General features: G+C 39.6%; 1 protein-coding gene across 2 annotated transcripts in view; it reads left to right on the forward strand.

Moving 5' to 3' along the window:
* HOOK3 (hook microtubule tethering protein 3) overlaps nucleotides 1-9,152 on the forward strand; it is a 95,897-nt gene extending 86,745 nt beyond the window's left edge. For both annotated transcript variants that reach the window (XM_058669815.1, XM_058669816.1), the window contains exons 18-22: nucleotides 1,039-1,121; nucleotides 2,390-2,490; nucleotides 4,799-4,903; nucleotides 5,099-5,170; nucleotides 8,346-9,152. In XM_058669815.1, the coding sequence (XP_058525798.1) occupies nucleotides 1,039-1,121; nucleotides 2,390-2,490; nucleotides 4,799-4,903; nucleotides 5,099-5,170; nucleotides 8,346-8,486 (502 nt within the window). In that variant the 3' untranslated portion in view covers nucleotides 8,487-9,152. The remainder of the gene's footprint in view (nucleotides 1-1,038; nucleotides 1,122-2,389; nucleotides 2,491-4,798; nucleotides 4,904-5,098; nucleotides 5,171-8,345) is intronic.
* The last annotated feature ends 12,314 nt before the right edge of the window (nucleotides 9,153-21,466 follow it).

A 21,466-nucleotide genomic window follows, 5' to 3' on the forward strand; every position in this document is an offset into this window, starting at 1 on the left:
TGGAGCTGCCGGGATTAGAACCAGCAGCCATATGGGATCAAGGCGAGGACCTTAGCCACCAGGCCACACTGCCAAGCCCAAGCTTGGTTTTTTAAAGTGTTTTTTTCCTCCCCTTCAAATGAGTATAGATATTTAATATGTTACATCATGTGTCACATATGTTAAACACATGATAATAGTATATTGAAAGAAAAAGATTTGTCAAAGTATTAGGCATAGAAGATATAACAGAGTACTCAATTGACCTTTCATTTTTGTGACTGTTCTTCCAGCTCATACAACATTGTGTTGTACACTAAATACTGTTAAAGGAGAAGGACACATGTTGCAAACTAGAAAAGAAACTTGTTTTCTGCTCATTCTTTTGTATTAGGATGTAACAGACACACTAAAGTATGTATCCTAAGTTCCTAAATTTGTAGCTTGAATGCTTACCTCCATAGCTGAGTAAGTCAAATCAGCATATCTCCAGTATTTCCAGCACCCGGGCAGGATACCACGTCCTCCATCCGTGATTGATCTCATCCCTAGACAAGCCTAACGGAACCTTACAGTGCTCTCCTTTGTACTTCCTTTGTTAAACATTGTTGTCATGCTTATGTGGTTATGTGTATCATTAGTTCACCATTTGTATTGATTCCATTAACTACTATGTTTAGAACTACTTTTCACAACAAAATTTGCTTTGTAAATCCTCTCTAAAGTTTTAAATTTAACTTTTTACAATATCCTATTCCTGCAAAATAAAGATCTGTACTTTCTTACACAGGCTTTTTTGTTTGTTTGTTTGTTTGTTTATGCAGGCTTCAATGAAAGAAATGACCACTGTTCCGAGGAAAAACAGGAAATTTCCTCCTTGCCTTTTACAAAATTTTAAGAAAAATTAATGTCATGCCAATTAGTCTTTTATCTTTGTTTCGTAGCTAGCACTTCGGAGCATTGCAAATGTATTCCAGAAATATAGATCTTAGACCTTTGGTTTTAAATGGAAACCAAACCAAAACCACTGCATGACACAGTGTTACACTTTTGTTACAGAGAGAAGCTGCATGAAGCCAATAATGAGCTGCAGAAGAAGCGAGCCATTATTGAAGATCTTGAGCCAAGATTTAATAATAGCTGTGAGTATATCTTAATTAGCATAGTTTTTAAATGAATTATCCACACATTACCATAGTGAGAAGTTTATTGTATAACATTGTTTCTTTTTGAAATAGGTTCTACTCTGTTGTCTGGCAATTAAAGAATTTGCTTTATTTACAGAATGAGTATGTAATCACTTTATATGTATTCAACTTCTGATTATAGTTAATTTTTCCTTAGATGTAGATTATAATAAACATATGAGGTTAGGATTTTTGTATTGTTTTTTGGTAGGGTGACAGGTGACAGCTACCATATGCTAATTCACTCTGCGGATATCTGCAATGACTAGAGCTACCTAGGACCAAAGCCAGGATCAGAAAGCTCAGTCTAAGTTTCTAATGTGGGTGGTGGTATAAACATCACAGCTGCTTCCATGGAGCTGTGTTAGCAGGACACTGGGGTCAAGAGCTGGATACTGGACACTGGAGTCCTAACTTGCGTTTTAATGTAGGGCAAACACCCATCCCTGAAATTAAATACTTTTATGCCATAGTTGCATGTAAGTCATCTGTACTTGGCCTCCATTGATTTTTATACCTTGTAGATAGCCTGACTTTCTTTCAGCGGCAATGAGAAGGCAGATTTTTACTGTTTTTAACTTTGGGTCAAATATGCATAACAAAACCATTTTAAGTGTACAGCTCAGTGACACTAATTGCATTTATCATGTACAACTATCACCAATACCACCCATTTACAAAACTTTTTCGTCTTGTCATACCGGAGTGCTACTCCCAAAAGTGATAATACCTTCCCGGGGCTCTTCTCTGCACCTGTTGATAATCATACCTACTTCCTGTCTCAAGAAGAATCACAGCATATTTATCCTGTTGTAACTGCTTTGTTTTATTTATTTTTTGAGATCTATTTATTTTAAGTGGAAAGGTAGATTTGCACAGAGAAGGAAAGACAGAGAGAAAGTTCTTCCATCTACTGGTTCACTCCCCAAGTGGCCACAATGGCCAGAGCTGAACCAGTCCAAAGCCAGGAGCCAGAGCTTCTTCCAGGAGTCCAGCGTGGGTGCAGGAGGCAAAGCACTTGGTCTGTTTTCCAGTTTTTTCCCAGTCACAATAGCAAGGAGCTGGATTGAAGCAGAGCAGTCAGGGCAAGAACCAGCACCCATATTGAATTCCAGCACTCGAGCGAATCCTTACCTGATATGCTACGGCACTGGCTCCAATTGAGATATTTTTTTAAATTGTTGCAACCTAAATAATTTACTTTTGCTTTATTTTATTTTAAGCTTTAAAAATTGAAGAATTACAAGAAGCTTTACGGAAGAAAGAAGAAGAAATGAAGCAAATGGAAGAACGATATAAAAAGTACTTAGAGAAAGCCAAAAGTGTAAGTATGAATTAGTGGGCATTTCGCTCTACTTTGTGATCATGCCTCGTTAAAGTTTGGAAATGTAATGAATACACAGAAATAGTGGCATCTCATCAAGAGAGCTCCCAGGAGAAAAAGAAGAAATCCTCTTAAAAACAAAAGTTGGTTGTGTTAACCAAGAGGAAGTGATCAAGCAGATCACCTGCAGGTTGCTTAGGATTACCAAGAAAAAAAAAATACCCTGGTGTAGGAAATGAGTGGCGGTCGCCACCCTGCCCCTTAAAACTGAAATTCACAATACCGGTGCTGGGACAGCTAAGGCCTTGTGCCTTCTGATAAAGTAATAATTAGCCTGAACATAAGCTATAACAACCTAACTTAAAGTTCATAGGAAAAAGAGGTCAAATAATGCCATCAGGAAGCTGTTAGTTCAGTACAGGAAATGGAATTAAAGTCATGTCGTGGAAAGCCCGATGAGGCAGTGCTGCTGGAGGTTGTTGTGACTGAAGAGCCCCATCCCACTGCCTGATACAGTACTGTTCTCCTTGGGTCCTCGATTGGTGCTGGTCAGAAGTCAGTTTTAGAATGTATTTTGGAGACATCTGTAGAAGTGTGAATTTGGGCCAAAGAGTGCTAATTTTATAGAGTTGGTTTTCTAACAGATGATAATAATATTGTGATATTGTGGAATAACAACCATAACCAAAGAGGTGCATATTAAAGTACCTATGGGATATGTCAGAAGCTTTGCAGATCATTCAGATATAGTCCCATGATTAAGTATGGACGGTGTAGGTGGAGAAATCACAAATGGCAATGTAGTATTTTGCTGAATCCAAGTTGAGCGCAAAAGAAGTAAATATTTTGTTTTACCATTTCTTTTTTTTTTTTTTTTTAAAGATTTATTTATTGTATTACAAAGTCAGATATACAGAGAGGAGGAGAGACAGAGAGGAAGATCTTCTGTCCTATGATTCACTCCCCAAGTGAGCCGCAACGGGCCGGGGCGTGCTGATCCGAAGCCGGGAACCTGGAACCTCTTCCGGGTCTCCCACGCGGGTGCAGGGTCCCAAGGCTTTGGGCCGTCCTCGACTACTTTCCCAGGTCACAAGCAGGGAGCTGGATGGGAAGTGGAGCTGCCGGGATTAGAACCGGCGCCCATATGGGATCCCAGGGCATTCAAGGCGAGGACTTTAGCTGCTAGGCCACGCCGCCAGGCCCTGTTTTACCTTTTCAAACATTTTAGATTTGGACATTCTGACAGTAAAAGTTTTAAGGCTGGGGCAGACACTTGTTGCAGTCGGAAAGGTGCTTTTTGAAAGAAAAAAAAAATGACGTTTGTGTGCCTGTATCTGTATTAGAGTGCCTGGATTCAGCTCCCACCTCATCTCCCAGTTCCAGCTTCCTGCTGTACACACTCTGGGCAAGCTGCGTGTGATGATTCCAGTTTTTGATTCCTGCTAACCTGTGTGAGAGACTCCTGGCTTCAACCTGGCTCCATGCTGACCCAGGCGGGCCCATGGATAATGAACCCATGGGTGGGAGATACCTGTCTCTGTTTCTTTGCCTTTCAAGTAAATAAAAATGCATCTATAACTTCTCAGCCTTTTGGCTAAGATCAAGTGTAATAAGAATACGTCTAAAGAACAAAACAACTTTGTCCTTCGTAAAAATATATTGGGAAAAAAAACCTTTCCCTAAAATCCTGTAGTTTGAGAATTACTGCTAGTACAAATACCCAAACAGGCAGGGGTAGAGATGGAGCGACAGTGCCAGGCTGAGACCCTCTACGCCCAACAGCAATTCATATATTTCCAGTTTATCCATGCAGATAGCTAGGTGTTCTTTGTCTTTTTTTTTTTGAAGATTTATTTATTTTCATTGCAAAAGCAAATTTACAGAGGAGAGACAGAAAGCTCCATCCACTGGTTCACTCCCCAAGTGGCCACAACAGCTGGAAAGGAAGATAAATAGAGAAAAGTAGATACAAAAAGATCTTCTGTCTACTTGTTTACTCTCCAAGTGGCCACAATGGCTGCAGCTGAGCCAATCAGAAGCCAGAAGCTTCTTCCTGGTCTTCCACTTGGGTGCAGGGTCCCAAGGCTTTGGTTCATCTTCTGTTGCTTTCCCAAGCCACAAGCAGGGAGCTGAAAAGGAAGTGGAGCAGCCAGGATATGAACCAACACCCATATGGTATTCCAGCAGATGCAAAGCGATGATTTAGCAATTAGGCTATCGTGCTGCACCCTGATTTTTTTTTAATAATTGTTTTCAATGTTATATTCTTCAAATTTAACAGCTTTTAATTTTTCATCACTTTTTATAGGTAATCCGCACTTTAGATCCTAAACAGAATCAGGGAGCGGCACCAGAAATACAAGCTCTTAAAAATCAGCTCCAGGAACGGGACCGGCTTTTCTACTCCTTAGAGGTAATATACTGTATGCAGTGTGATAAAACACTCATCTTTGGGTTTTGTTGTTTGTTTGTTTTGGTTGGTTTTTGTTTTTTTTCTTTCTGGAAACCATGCTGTATTTAAATTACTTATGATGTAGACAACTGTCAGTATCTTATTTATATTGAATTATTTTCTAGCTTTATGTGTGCACATGTGTTTGTTCTTCAGAAAGAATATGAGAAAACGAAGAGCCAAAGAGAAATGGAGGAGAAGTACATTGTTAGTGCCTGGTACAATATGGTAAGAAATGAGCACCTAAACCTACTGCGAAATCCGGGGAACCTGTAGTAATTACTGTGCTACCTTTATTGCAGAAGTAATTCTGCCAAATTAGTCTGAAAGTGATTGCTATCCTAACATATACTAACAGAACCTGAGCTAATACTTACCTTGGGGCTGAAAAGCAGTATGAGAGCCACCATAAACAGGTTCAGGATATGCTGCATACATCACCCAAGAAGACAGCAAGATGAATGCCAGCTTAATGTCAGAGCTGTTTATTGTAGGGGAGACGGACATTCAGAATAACTAAACATAGATGCAGCTTCTTTTGTTGAGGGGAACTGTTACCGTACCTTTGCTGAATGTACTTCCATTGTGGATGCTTTAACTGTCTCACAGATCAGACCCTGAATCATCGGAAGGATTTGTGCTTGAGTATTTCAGTACACACAAACTACGTGTGTTACAGGGGGAACATGTATGCATCAGTGTGAGAAGAGTTGTGGTTGTTTTAAAATGCTCAGTGTTTTTCAACATTTCTTTCTGAGGCTTTTTGTCTGTTTGTTTGTTTATATTGTTCTTCCCAAAAGAACCTCTGTTTTTTCATTTCAAAGTACTAATTATGTAAGAGAGAAAAATGGAACCAAACTCCTTTCTTTCTTTTTTTTTTTTTTTTTAAGATTTTTTATTATTATTAGAAAGCCGGATATACAGAGAGGAGGAGAGACAGAGAGGAAGATCCTCCATCCGATGTTTCACTCCCCAAGTGAGCCGCAACGGGCCAATGCGCGCCGATCCGATGCCGGGACCAGGAACCTCTTCCGGGTCTCCCACGCGGGTGCAGGGTCCCAATGCATTGGGCCGTCCTCTCCTGCCTTCCCAGGCCACAAGCAGGGAGCTGGATGGGAAGTGGAGCTGCCGAGATTAGAACCGGCGCCCATATGGGATCCTGGGGCCCCCAAGGCGAGGACTTTAGCCACCAGGCCACCCCACCGGGCCCCAAACTCCTTTCTTTATCCCCTGTGTGACCCCAGGGCACTGTAAATGAGACAACACCATTATTTCTGTGTTAGTTATAATAGATACTGCCTATTAAGGGTTAGTGTCCCCGGTCTGAAAATTTGGTTTGATCTTTTTCAAAAATCCATGAATTCAGGACAGAATTTTGACTTAGTTAGTAGGACACAGCTTGGGATACTGGCATGCCTTGTCTGAGTTCGTGGGTTCAGGTTCTGCCTCCACTGTCTGTGTGCCTTCCCCTGGGAGGCAGCAGGTGGGACGCTCAAGACCTCAGGTCTCTACCAGCTGCATGAGAGACCCAGGTCAAGTTCCAAACTTCCTTGCCTTGGCTGAGGCCAGCCCTGTTTGTGGTGGGCATTTGCCATGTGAGTCAGCAGATGGTCCTTCTCTCTGTCTCTGCTTTCAGGAAAAACTAAAATCAATACTTACATAGCTTTTACATTTATAAATTTGATAATATATCAATATGTATTTTTGTCTTGGTCAAAACTGTTCACTTAAGATTTTATCACAATTTTTTAAAGGAAGACATGTTGGATTTATAATATTCTTATTGTTACCAAGTATAGGTCTCTTGAGAAGTAACATTTTAAGAACAGAGACACACCACATATTTAAGGAATTTCTCTAGAATCCTGAGCACAGTAACACCACCTATGTAAGAACCCTCAGCACGGTAATTTTTCCTCTCTGTCATCCCCGAAGCTTAGTGCTCAGTTCTGTGAATCGATCTTTATTAGTAACCTAACATTTTTTATTGGTGTTGTGACTTGCACATTGTTTTTTAATTGGAACCAGATTTATTTCTTCTCTGATACGGTACTGAGGAGGAGCCCTAATTGTACACTCCTCAGTAAAGGAATAACTCTAAACAAACTCTCAGAGTTGGGTTCATATAAGCTGTAGTAGCAGCGTTCCGCTGACCTGCTCAGGCGGCTCAGGAGGTGGGGATTGCTGGGGAAGGAGTCTAAGGAGCTCAGAGGTCGAGTCAGTGTCTGGAGTTTGATATTGATAGCTTGGAAATGTGTGATGGCTTCTCAAATGCAAAAATGAAAAAAAGTGCTTTAAATATAGTAGTATATGTAGCCAATTTAAATATTTGTTACTTTTTCAAATCAAGCTTTTTCAAGCTTTCTGAATTATCTCATTGGAAAATGTGTATTAGGATGTGCAATAGGGTGTGCCTGATAGACCAACATAACACAAGAAATGCAATGCCAGGGCAACGCTTTCTCTAAAAGCCACCTGGTAACGGGAAGATTTCTCTTCTGTGCATTGTTCATTTCATCCCAGGAAAGCTAAATCTCTGTTCATACCATCTGGCTTATCCATCTGACCTGTTTTGCCTCCTCATGGTTTATCTCTTGCTGTTGCCAGCTTCACTTGTAAGCGTTAGGGATAGGATTCAGCATCAGCTTCTGTCTTGCTGTTTCTCTGGCCAGGGTTCTTCCTTGCTTGTTAGCTTTTTCTCCTGATACCCCCCACCTTTAGGCCAGTAGTGCTGTTACTGTCTGCACCACATCCAGACTCACCCTGGGTTTCCTCCCTCGATTAAGGCGCTCTCAACCCAATAAGTGCATGCCTAGGCTATCCTTCCCTGGCTCCAAGAAAGACCACCTTGCTCTCTCAGTTGGGCCCTGTGTGGTGGGCCACCAGGAGCTTCTCTTAGTTTGTTTGGGAATACAAGTCGACCTGCAAGTGAAGAGAACCATCACAGTGGTATGTATAATATCCGGTGTGGCTTTCCATCTTAAGAAACAAGTGCGTTTCCATTTTTCCATCCTGTGTAAGCTCAGTGATTCCCATTGCTTGTCTGAATCAGCTGCCACCAATCAGTTGCACTTTTTTCTTCGCAAATTACTTTATATACTTACCTTAGAAGGGAATTATGATTTAACTGTGGGGAATATGTTCCTAAAATCTGTCTCTGTGATCTACTGTTTTGGTTATCATAAATGCAAAAAAAAAAACCCTTAATTTTTCTAAAATTTGTAATTAATTATTGGAACTAAAATACCTCTATAAAATAATTCATAAAATAATTTGTACTTCATATTTCTAATTGTGCTTTGTATGCAGTGTGACAAATTCTGCATGATGACATTTTGTAACAGATGTATTCCACTACTTTTACACTGATTACTTATATTGCTGTTGTTTTTTAATGCTACAGGGAATGACTCTGCATAAAAAGGCGGCTGAAGATAGACTGGCTAGCACAGGTTCCGGGCAGTCATTTCTGGCTAGGCAAAGGCAGGCAACCAGCACAAGAAGATCTTACCCAGGCCATGTTCAACCAGCCACAGCAAGGTAGAGCAGTCTGCTATTAGAAATAAAAAAACAACCTGCATTCAAAGCATCCTTCTGTTACATGTAACAACATTTCAGGAAATTCAGCCAGCTTATTTTTTCTTTCTCTTAGATGTTATTATTTAGTGCTTCTTATCTGAGGACTTTTCTCTCTCCTGTATCTCTTTTCCTTTCCCTTGTCCTTTATTTTATAATCCTTTCAGTTCCTTTTAATGTGCCAAAAATTTGTAAGTGTCCAATTAAAAGTGTTGTATAATAGTGTAATACTTTCATTTGTATGAAAATGTCTTCTTCCCCAATGGCTTTGTAATGAATTAGATTTTCTGCCAATGATTGATATAAATTTATATTCTTTGTTGTGCCTATGTGTTACCATGCTTTATAAGAATGTCTTTGTTTAAAGGGAATTAATCTTTTTATGATGTATTGATCTGTATTTTTGATTGTTTTCCAAATGCACTTCAAATAATTCGCATATTTACTATATAAGTGGTTGGCAAGTGCACTTTTTGCGAAGGTGAAAATACACTGGCAGAGGTGCTAATCATGTCACCTAAGGCACCTGGTTATTATTTAGAGAAAAAAATCAGTTTTCATGTGGTTTTGTAGGAAATTAAATCTGTCCTAAGATTTGGGGACTGTTTTTAAAACATAACTATGTAATATTTCATTATTTCCTGCAATTTTGTTAGCTGGCAGAAGTGAATGCATTGGTGAGATTATTTGTGGGAAAACTATAGAAGAAAAAAAATCAGGCAGTGCATTTTTTTCCCTTATTTTGGAATATCTTCTAGCCAAGGATTAAGTCTATCAGCATATTTACCAGTTATACTTTCAGTGACGCTGCATATCCATGTGGTCTATTTTCCATATACTTACAATTAAGGTATTCCTTTTGGGCAGTTTGTTAACTTGTCCATCATTTGTTTCATGTATTCCTTCATTTATAAACCCATTCATTTATTATAATTCTCTATCCTTAATACCATTCAGATCATTAAGTGACTTCTTATATGTAGTGTTATTATGAGAGCTCTCTTCACAATTTTTTCTTAAATCTGGTAGTCCTAGAATTTGTTGCTGAGTGGCTTTTCTGGGTTTCAGAATGTTTCAATTGTAAGTTGTGTTTATTTACATTGATAAATGTCTATGGAGTCATCGCTGGAAGGCCCCTTGTTGTCTGAGGTGCTATAGGTGTAAAAGCAAACATTCATGTGAGAGTGAAATGCCTTCTGTCCTGTCCAGCTTCCCATTTTGCCTCATGTACGTGTTTGTCCCAATTATATTGAGTTCCTCTGAAGCACAGCAAATAGTGTTTTAAAAGTAAAAATTTTCTGAAATTGGGTCAGGGTTGTTTTTAAATCGACCTATTTCTTGTACTTGATGCGTGAAAGATCAGGTTTCATTTAGGTCTGATTGTCAAATACAAATACATCACTTCAAATTCAGGTAAATGCAATTTAAGTGTTAGAAATTCTTACGATTGATTTTAAATTATTTTTTATGAATTAGTTGACAAGAATTAGAAGCATTTTTGTCGTTAGAAAATCTGCTTGAGGAAAGGCATTAACATATACACAGAAATTACTCCAGGCATTGTGCTGAATTTTTACATGTGGAAGTTTTTAATGTGGAAGTTGAGCACACCATGAACACTTTTGCCTGATACTACTACAGAGCAGCAAGAACTAGCAAGCACAGAGGACTCTACATGAGCAGAGTGCAGTACAGGGGCTTCTTAATAAACTGAGGAGCCCTGGTCAAAAGGTGAGAGCTTAAAGCTCTTGTAGGATGCTTCTTCCCCCTTACCCTATTTCACAGATAGCATGAAGATTCAAATAATTATGGAACATATTAAGATGTGAACACTGCTGGCCTTGGTGAAATAAAAATGGGGACATGATACTTGCAGAATAAGGCAGGTGAAAACAACAGACTGTGTAATAATAAATGAGAGTATTCTGTGAGATGAGACATTTTAATTTTCATTCTCTAGTTATTCTCAGTCCTGGTCTCCTAGCCAAATATTTTTCTCTAAATGGATTGGAAAGGTGCCAATCTCTTAGAAGTTTTACTTTGGATTTTTATTTAGCATCTGTTGTATGCTTTCATTTGAATGTTTACATTTGTAACTTTCATTACATAAAGAGATGATATTTCTAAACATTTGATGATATTTGAAAACAAAACAGGTATTTTCAATAACAAACAACATCTGAGTGTGCTTTGGATATTGGAAAGCCTAGAATAAAACTGTACCAAGGCTGTGACCACAGTCTCTTCCCTCGTCTGGCTTTTGGACAGGGTTTAAGATCTTTTTTCTCCACTAAAGGTTAATAATTCTCAGGAGAGATGGGTGGTGATCTGTAGTGTTTCCAGAAGGTGAAAGGCATTAGGAACTGAATGTAGATGTACTAAGCTCTAACTCCTGTACACAATAACTTCATGAAGCCATTTTGTGTGTGTGTGTGTGTGTGTGTGTGTGTTTACACGAGGGATTGAGCTTGGCATTGGCAAATGGTGTGTGCAATGTTCATGTGCCTGGTTGAGCGAGCCACAGCTGTAGCATTTGAATTCCTGTAAACGGAAAGCTATTTTCCTGATAACAAGGGCAAGAAATTCAATATAAACACCTAAAGAACATTGAAAGAGTGCTTATATTTTTAAATTAGTAGTACAATTTAAAAAAAATCATACGTATTAATTTTTTTAATCCAGCAAATATTGTAGTTCATCATATCTGAAGAGAATAAGTTATACAATATTTTTTAATGAGTCTGCAAAGACTTGACCTGATCTTTTTACCATTTCTCTAAATTATTTAATAATAACAACAACAGAAGGAGGGAGCCCTAAATGAAAGGCGCATACTCCAAAATTTAGCAGCATTTAATTATTTGTATTGGATCTCCTTAGCCAGGTGAGATAGGCTGCCTGAGGTAGTTAGAGTGTGAGGGTGATGTTGTAGGCCATGATTTTGTTAACACAAGTTTCATTGTACCAAAGTAAGCTAGCACCCAGTCAGAAACATCACTCTGTGTATTTCATTAGTTCTCTCAAAGAAATGTCCAAGCAGCGAAAATAGATGAACAGTGACAGATGTAGAAGAACACATGCATTTTATATTTGAGCTCCTCTGCTCAGGTCCCCTCTGCAGTCAGTCCTATGGTGTTCTTGATGTCTGAGGCTTGAGAACAAATGCTTCTGATTGTGTCTCACTCCCACACAAGCATTCATCTTGTGTCGTAATGATCACACCATGTCAAAAACTTTAAATATCTTCCTGAAACAAAAACTTAAGTTCTTGAAGATTCTTTTCACTCTTTTCCTTTTTTCTTCAGTTGTGCAGATCTCTGACACCAAGATATTGTAGTTATCCCAGTTTGGAAAGAGGGAACTCAACTAGTTGATCAGGTGGATAGGACATCTTTGGTTCAAGAGTGAGAGAAAGATGCTTCCGCTTTGTGTTGTCTATTCACTAAATACAGAAGAATGGTTTTACTTGTTAGCCTTCTGTGATGAGGGAGTTCTTTGCCTGGTGTAGTGTTGTGCGAGGCTGTGATCCCACTCTGACGCTCCAGGAGGGTGAAGGGCAGCTGTGCATGTGCACTGGATGCTGGGGATTATTTCATCATGCTGGGTTTTTGTTTGTTTGTTTGTTTGTTTGTTTGTTTCTAATTTGTAAGTTAGATGGGTTTCCTATTCAGTTTTTTAAAAAGTAAGCTTTGTTGGCTTTAGTTCCTATGTTTTTATGTGAGGAAGGATACTGTCAATGTGTTTGTCATTTAAATTTTTACGTTCTATAAAAATACCTAGTGTTGCTTTTATTGAAAAATTTCAAAATATTTTTATTTTCTAATTTTAGCACAATATTTTACAATTTTTATGGTAAAAGCTACTTAGAAGCTTAAATAAGTGTAAGTGCAGTTGGTACTGCTATTTCTCACACTTTCTTGTCCCCCACAAATCACACAATTATTCAGATGTAACTTTCCTCTTTATAAAATGAAAAACAACACAAACATGTCATCACAATCTCTTAAATCAAGGATTATACTGTTGGGAAGTCCATGCTAATTATAAACAGGCTTAGCAAGCCAGGTCACATGTATTTATGAATATAGAAACTTTCAAAGTTAAGACAACACATGAAGATATTCATATTACATTGAAATAGTAAGAAGAGACATTAGTTTGTTTGCAAAACAAAAGACATAAACTTGGCAAGTATGTGATTTTAACATTTGTGGCAAGGTCTATGGATGCTTCCTAAGACATGCATATATAAGCATGCAGCAAGATTGCTTGATGTCCCTTTTTGTTATATTTGCTGGTAGCAGTCTGTAAGACTAGATTTGCATGCTGTGTATGAAGTCAGAATAGAAAATTAAGAAAGTAGCAGAAGACTATTCAGGCCAATCCCTCCTAGTGAGTTCAGTGGATGACTACATTAAGAATGGCCTGATTGTGAGTGGGTATCCAGGCAGACAGTAGTACTAAGATACTCAAAACTTTTGCTTGAAGTAATACTTGACATCTATTAATGTGGTCATTCAATAACAGAGTAGAAAAAATATAGCTTATTTTCTCAGTGTCTCTCAGTAGCTACTAAGTAGGCACATAATGAAACTGTGTATCAATTAGTTGAGGGGAAAACAATTATTTTCATTTTGGCATTGTTAAGCCATAGCTAAACCTGAGATAGTGATGTTTGATCATCATAAGGATTCTGTGATTTGATGAGATGACAAGAAATTGGTAGTGGGTCAAATTTGTGAACAACTTCCTAACAATTGTCTAGAGCTGCTGTCTTATCTTGTTTGCAAAACCACAGGCTCCATTTTACAACTAAGAAAAATAGCCCCTCACAAAAGTCTGTTGAAGATGAAAGCAAAGTAGACATTTTAAAATATATTGAAAATGAGCCGTTATGCCCTGGCTCAGAATTAGAAGCTTAGGGCCTGACAATGTAATCAGAGATGTCTATAGACCCCTGGAACTCCCAGATCCGGTATCAAAGCAACTTCCAAGTGAGAAAAAAGAAAACTACCAAAGCATAAGAAGCTTTAACATGTCTAGGAGATTTCTGAGCGGTATTATCACCCGAGAGGAGAATACTTAGTGGTTGTGTTGTAAAGCTACCTGTGAGAAGCTGTGTGTTAGTGTTGTGTGTGTCAGCACTGTTAGACGTGAGTGTGGTATTGTATACTATCCTGTCATTGCATGCGGTTTATACCTCACAACTCTTTACTCCCCCTACACCCCGGGTCCTGTCTCAAAGTCAGGATTCTGGAGGTCTAAGTCTGGAAACCTGATGTTGGGTGAGGACTTCTGACAAGACCTACAGAACCCCCTGAAATGCACACACACTCAAGACTTCTCATTTGCGTCAATGAAAACTAAACCGTCTTATGGTTAATGAGAAGATTTGCTTACCTTTGACTCTCTCCTGCAAAATTGTCTCTTACATTCACCACTCATGCCTAAGGAGAAGAGAATAAAAGCCAGTTCTAAAAGCTGACAAGTCAGGCTATTTGACAAATGGTGGGGTTGAGGGAACGCAGGCCCCCCTAAACATGTCAAGATGATACAGAAGGACTCTTAGTTCTGCAACAGATATGCTTTATAAACTGGGCTCTTTTTTTCTTTTTCCTTTTCTTTTAGTTAGAGATACAGGCTGATGGACAGACACATCCCATCTCTGGTTCACTGCCCTAATGCCTACAATGGCCAGGCAGAAGCTGGGAGCTAGGAACTTACCCAGGTCTATCAGGGACCCCCACTGCCCTCTAGAGGCCACTCTAGCAGGAAGCTTGAGTCCAGAGCTGGAAATCAAGCCCCAGGTACCCAGCCTTGTTACACAGGTGTCTTCACTGCTACAGCAAATGTCCACCCTTGGCCATTTTTTCTATGCATACTTAGCAAAGTTTTCAGCTTGTTCTGTTGAGAGATTTTGGCTGGGGAGAAGGGTTGTTTGTGTTTTAGGAACTGGGATTCCTTGATTTGTAACTTGGATATATTAGTATTCAAATTATAGTCCAAAAGTTTGGAGATGTTTGTTGTGACATGAACTGACACTGATTACTGCCAAAGAATGGGGAAATCAGCTTGTGAGAGCATGAAGGTACTTTACGCTTTTTAGTGTCTGTGGTGTGAAGAGTGTCTTTGCTGCTGTCCTCCACGTCACCCTGTCCTGGGGTGCACTGGTTTGGCAGGACACCTGCCAGGGCCACAGCCCAGCAACAGAAAAGGCAGACCTCACCTTCCCAAAGTAAAAGGTCTAAACTTCAGTACTGATTCATTGCTAAACAGATAGAACTCTTCCTGTCTTATTCCTCCTGGCTACTTTTGTTGACCTAAGTGAGAATATCAGTGGTCCCATGTGATGATTTCGGTGGATTTTGTGTGCGTCAGTTAGCTCGCCACACCTCAGATGCTCTGCAGCCACCTGTGACAGCACAGCAGAACCCGGGATACCCAAACAAAAATAGGGACGGAGTGAAGGCTGTCAAGTAACCTGCGGCAGCTCTTGTGCTCTACCACTGCAAAACTTTCTTCTTAGAAAAAAAACAAATAAATGTAGCCACTTATTACGACAATGACAAAAATCTAAACCCCATTGAGTTAAGGTAATTATTAGTATATTCATTTTTTAAAATAGATTCTCAGTGGTTTATTTCAGGTGATTAAATCATTTGGTGAGCAATTTCTTGGGATCTTTTCAGTGATAATATGTTATCTAATATTTACCCAACAAAAACTGATATGGATACCAATTTTCAAGTAAAAGTGAATAAACTTCATTATATGTTATTACTTTTAAGCCTAAATGGGCCTAATGAACGTTCCCAACACTTTCTTCTGTTCCTTTAAGCATTTTTCCCCTAAAGTCATATTTAACTGTCTTCCACCTCCAAGGTACGTACATCAAGATCCAAATAATTTGACTTTCCACATAGCTTGTTGCTGTTACTAACTTGAGTCATAATCATGTTTTATGTGTAAAGCAGACATTGACTATTCCAATGACTTAGCTAATGAAAACATTAAGATGATGTACTTGAGCTGGCACTAAAATACTTCAGTAAAAGACTATATGGATATATCTTTGAATTTTTAAATGAAAATCATGCTCCTCTTGAGTGAGTGCAGCACTTCAGTAAAGCTACACTATTAGGAAGTCTTGATGTGCTTCTCTTCCTTTAGTTTTTGTGATGAGGAAACAAGCTTGATTAGATGGTGTCAAATTCCACGCAAGGTGTGATGAAATTCTTAGTGCAGTCCAAGGACAGATGAGCAATAGTGTGACTTAAGCTAATTTTATCATTTTCTTGGTGACCTGGTTTACATAATGTTCTACAGAGACTCACACTAGTTAAGGGAAATTTTTAGTATGCTTAAAATAAGAAATAGTGTTTTAGTAAAAATACAGGAAGTGACTTTCTACAAAGATGGCAGTGGATGATTTGGGGGCCTTTTCAGTTTTTAACAATATTCTTGTTAATAACAGTCTTAATTATTTATAATTCGTATGCACTAAAATGTCATCACTTTCACTAACTTTGCTGTTTACGCTTTCTGTATGATTGGGGATGCTTTGTACTCAGAAGGTAATTTCCAGGTTTGTCTTATTTTGCAGTTTTCATGTTTTGACAATAGCCTATTATTTATAACACTTAATTTTTGACTATGTTAGGACTAGTAAAATTCAGGCATATCCGATTGTTTAATAAGTTGCCTTGTTTTGATTAGCAGAATCAGAGTGTCAGAAATTTGGGGATTTTAAAAAAGAGACTTTTTTTTCTCTGTAGTCCTTTTTACACTTCTCATATGTGCTGGAAAAGATCTTCCCACATTGGAGTTGGAGCTGTGTTAATCACAGGACCCACTCTGGAACCTTACCCTCATGTCTTAAGTACTGATTGTTCTCTGAGTTATGGGTTTCTTATTCGACATTACAGTTATCCACCTTGCATTCTAGCCTTTGCAGAAAGAATATTGCTAGTAGTCGTCTTGTTTCTGGCTGACTATTAAATTTACAGTTTCATCATTTCATTCTTTGTCTTTATAATCCAGAAATGATGTCCATGTAGGACTTGCTTCACAACTGAAACACAATACAGATTTAGCAACTTTGTACATCGTGGTATCCAAGCATTTTTCCACCTGCTTACAAAATGTATCTACAGTTTACTGTTTTTTGACATTAGTGGGTATTCTCAATGGTTTTCTGAGATGAATTACTTGCTAGAGAGCTTCGGTAAGAAATTTTACCTACAGTCACAATAAATCACCACCCAAGATGAAATTTTAGTTTTTTTGAAATTTTATATTTTGTTTTGATAATCACTCATTTTGAATTTATGACTGCCAACTTGTTATGGTATTATGTGTATGTGTTTATATGTATGCATATAATATATGTATATGTATATGAAGAGTAAAGTTAAGATTTGGTCAAACTATATTTTCCCATTCAAGTACAAAAATGTTTTCAAGGCTGCAAAAAGTGTACAGTTGTTAAACAAGTTGTAAATAAAGACTTGTATAAAAATGCAGCTCAGTTTTATTTTGTTCTTGAATTGTGACAAAAACATGTAATAATTGAGTTATGTTCTTCCACTTACTTGCCATACTGTCCTGACAACTTACAGATCATGTTACTGATTTATCATAAATCAGAAATACATATTCTTTTAATTTTCCTCTAGGACCTGCACTAGATTTTTGCATTGATTTAGCCTGGTACAAAATGCTTGTAAATGACTAGGCAAAAACCACAGGGTTAGAACTCAAATATTATTTCTTGCATCTTAGAGTTATGTTCTCCATTTTGCCACAAAAGTACAGCATTCTTTGCATCAGTTTAACTTCATGAGATAAGACGTTATCACTGAAGCATCCTAGTTATGCAGCAAATGCCCCTTGTCTAACCTTGTAGACCCACTGGGCTCCATCTGTTCTCCACCTAAACATTATTGAAATCTGACATAAGGTTGTAATAATAATTTGGAAATAAATAACATTTGACATTAGTAGGATTATTTAAAAACAACCGACCAGATTATCCCAAAGTGAAATTAGCAGTAAGTAAGGTATCATTACACATAGTTAAAATAATGCTCATGTTTATGTGCACTTAGTATGACATTTCAATATCAGAAGCATTAGTTTATTTCCTAGCTGGACTGTAACCATATTAGGTTCCTGCATAGTATCTCTCCTGTTCGCCTGAAGTGCATTTATGTTGCAGCATTACAAACCACTCTGCAGTTTAGCGGCTCTCAACCATCTCTCGCTTCAGCTGAGTCCAGTGCAAGTGCTCTCAGTTGAACTCACCCTTTCAGGTGTGATTAGCTCATGTCCAAAGATGCGGTCACCTGAAGATTTGCCATGTTTCTGGCTCTTGGGCTGGCTTGCTTACATACCAAAGACTCATGGGGCAACTACCAGGTCTGGACTAGATCTCGCTATCTGAACCCTCAAAGTTCTCAGAGTCACAGGAGAAAGGTGCAGATCTTTGTAAGGGCTAACCTTGGGAGGTGCACAGCCCTGCTTCTCTGTTGGTCAGAACTCAGAGACAAGACCAAATCAAAAGCAGAATATACTCCACTTCTCAGTGGAGGAATGGTAGGTTCCACAGCTACCACACTGGATTCGGAAAGAAGGAAACTCTATGAAGACCATACTTCAAAAGGAAAATTAGAGAATACTTGAGTGCCCTGGTCCCTAATTCCTGGTACTGTATCGTAAAGAACTTTCCCAAAATATGAATACATCAGCTTGTTTGTGTTTTTTTTTTTAAGATTTATTTATTTTTATTGGAAAGACGGATATACAGAGAGGAGCAGAGACAGAGAAGAAGAGCCTCCGTCAGATGATTCACTCCCCAAGTGACCTCAATGGCTGGATCTGAGCCAATCCGAAGCCAGGAACCAGGAGCTCTTCCAGGTCTCCCACACGGGTGCAGGGTCCCAAGGCCTTGGGCCATCCTCGACCACCTTCCCAGGCCACAGGCAGGAAGCAGGATGGGAAGTGGAGCTGCCAGGATTAGAACCGGCAACCATATAGGATCCTGGTGCGTTCAAGGTGAGGGCTTTAACCACTACGTCACCACACCGGTCTGTTTGTAGTGATGAATTCAACATTCTCAACCAAGGGTTCCTCAGACCCCTTATAGTATTTCCAGGCTTCCCAGATCCTCTGTAGTCAATCCTGGTTTTTCGTGCTGTCATCTCCATGTCGTACGCCCTCATTTTTGTCTGGCCGCATTTTCTCAGCATGATCACCTTGAGGCTTCCCATTTTGTGTCTGTCCAAGGGTCACCCATTTATATGGGTGAGGAGTATTCCATTGTGTAGCTAGTTCACCTCTAATTGATGCATTCACTTGATGGACATTAGTGTTTTCTTTCCCCAGTGTGTCACTGTCACAAATGAAGCCATTGTGGATGTTTGCTTATAAGCACTTGCATGCACACCCAGGAGTGGAATACCTGGGTGATATAGGATGTCTGTGCATAATTTTTTTTATTTTTTATTTATTTTTATTGGAAAGGCAGATATACAGAGAGGAGGAGAGACAGAGGAAGATCTTCCATCCGATGATTCACTCCCTAAGTGAGCCACAACGGCCGGTGCGCGCCTATCCGATGCCGGGAACCAGGAACCTCTTCCAGGTCTCCCACGCGAGTGCAGGGTCCCAAAGCTTTGGGCTGTCCTCGACTGCTTTCCCAGGCCACAAGCAGGGAGCTGGATGGGAAGTGGAGCTGCCGGGATTAGAACCGGCGCCCATATGGGATGCCGGTGGGTTCAAGGCGAGGACTTTAGCTGCTAGGCCATGCCTCTGGGCCCTGTGCATAATTTTTTAAATGTTGCCAAGCTGTATTCTGAGATGGTTATGCATTTTATATTCTCAACAGTGTGTGAGTTGCCTGTGTCTTGATGACTACACCCACATTTTTGGTCTTTTTTTTTTTTTAAATTTCAAGTGAGAGGCAAACCTTGTCCTTTGTTACTAGAAACAAAATCTTTTGCCACTGCAGCAGAATTCCCAGTATCTGCACGTTGATTCCTGCCATTGCTCAGGCCCAAAGTCCTGAAGAGACCTTGGCCTTTCCTCATCTTTCCCCCATATGCATAGTCAACAAATGTTGATGATGATGACTTAAATCTTTTTTTGAAGATTTATCTATTTTATTGGAAAGTCATATTTCAGAGAGAAGGAGAAACAGAGAGAAAGATCTTCCATCCACTGGTTCACTCCCCAAGCAGCTACCATGACCAGATTGAGTCAATCTGAAACCAGGAGCCAGGAGCTTCTTCCAGGTTTCCCATGCAGGTGCAGAGTTCCAAAGTCTTGGGATGTCCTCTACTGCTTTTCCAGGCCACAAGCAGGGAGCTGATTGGGAAATGGAGCAGCCAAGATACTAACAGGAGCCCTTATGGGATCCTGGTTCACGCAAAGTGAGGACTTTAACCACTAGGCTTCTGCATTGGGCCCTCTGGAAATTTTTACACAAATTTTTGCCTCACCACTTGTAACATTATTGCTGAATTTTTTTTTGAAAGATGTATGTATTTCCAGAGATAAAGGGAGAGAGGGAAACAGATATTCCCTGTGCTTGTTCATTGCCTAAATGGCTACAATGGCCAGGGTAGGGCTGGTCTAGAGCCAGGAGCCAGCAGCCTCTTCCAAGTCTCCCACATGGTTACAGAGGCCCACTTACTTGAGCTGTCCTCCACTGCTTTCCCAGGGGCATTAGCAGGAAGCTGAATCAGAAGTGGAGCAGATAAGACTCCTAGATGGCACCCATACAGCATATTGGTATTGCAGACAACAGCTTAACCAATTATGCAGCATTTCTGCCATTTCCAGAGCTACTGTCTCTCCTTTGGACTGTCAACAGTAACCCCCTCTGGGCTTCCCTACTTTTATCTTCACCTGTGATGCCACTATAGTTTGCATAAACTGAGGACAATTCATTCTCAATATGGAAGTCATAGTGTCTGGCAAAGCAAAAGATACCCATAGCCAAACTTCACATCTCACAAGTAAAAGGCAAAATTGTGTGGGACAAGGAAACACAGATGTTTCCTGCTCTGCTGTCTGACTTTCATCTCCCATTCAATCACTGCACTGCAGTCACAGGGGCTTCCTACCCGACATGCCTCCTTAATGTCTGCACTTCCACCAGGAATGGCCTCCCACAGATGTCCTCCTGGAAAAATGAACACCAAAAAATGATTTAAAAAAAAGATGTCCATCTGGGCTTGCTTCATCTCCCTGGAATCTTTCTTCAAATGTCACCTGCTTGGGAGGGCTTCCTAACTAGGAGCTGTCAGTAGTAACCCAACTGTTGCAGTTTCAAAAGGATTTCTGAATACATGCTAGTATGGTGATGCAGAGGGGTGGAAACTTGCCCCAGTGATGGTTCATACAATGTGTTCAGATGCAACCATGAGGCCTTCATAAAGTCAATGTCACTTTCAAAGTCTATGAAAAGGGAGTTCTCATTCTTTAGTAAGAGAAATTTGAGGGGTTTTTAAAGTTTTATTTATTTACTTGAAAGGCAGCATGACACGCAGAAATATCTTCTATCCTCTGTTTCACTCCTCAAAAACCCCCAGCAGCCTTGGGCTGGATGAGGCCAAAGGCAGAAGCCAAGAGCTCAACCCAGGTCTCCCACCTGGAGAACCAAGCGCCTCGGGTAGCACCTGCAGCTTCCACAGGTGTGCATTAGCAGGACACTGTATTTAGGCTCTGAGCATTAACAGGAAGCTGTATTCAAGCTGTTTCTGCAGGCGTACATTAGCCGGAAGCTGAATCATACACGGAGCTGGGACGCAAACCTTTACTCCCTGACATGGGATGTGGGCATCCCAAGAAGAACTTTAACTGTTGTACCAGATACCTTTCTCCAGTCCTTTTATTATTTAAATAAACCAAATGACTGTGTATAGATAAACTACACAACAGGTAAAA

Source organism: Ochotona princeps, chromosome 11, assembly GCF_030435755.1.
Source record: "Ochotona princeps isolate mOchPri1 chromosome 11, mOchPri1.hap1, whole genome shotgun sequence".
In the NCBI taxonomy this organism is placed as follows: Eukaryota; Metazoa; Chordata; class Mammalia; order Lagomorpha; family Ochotonidae; genus Ochotona; species Ochotona princeps.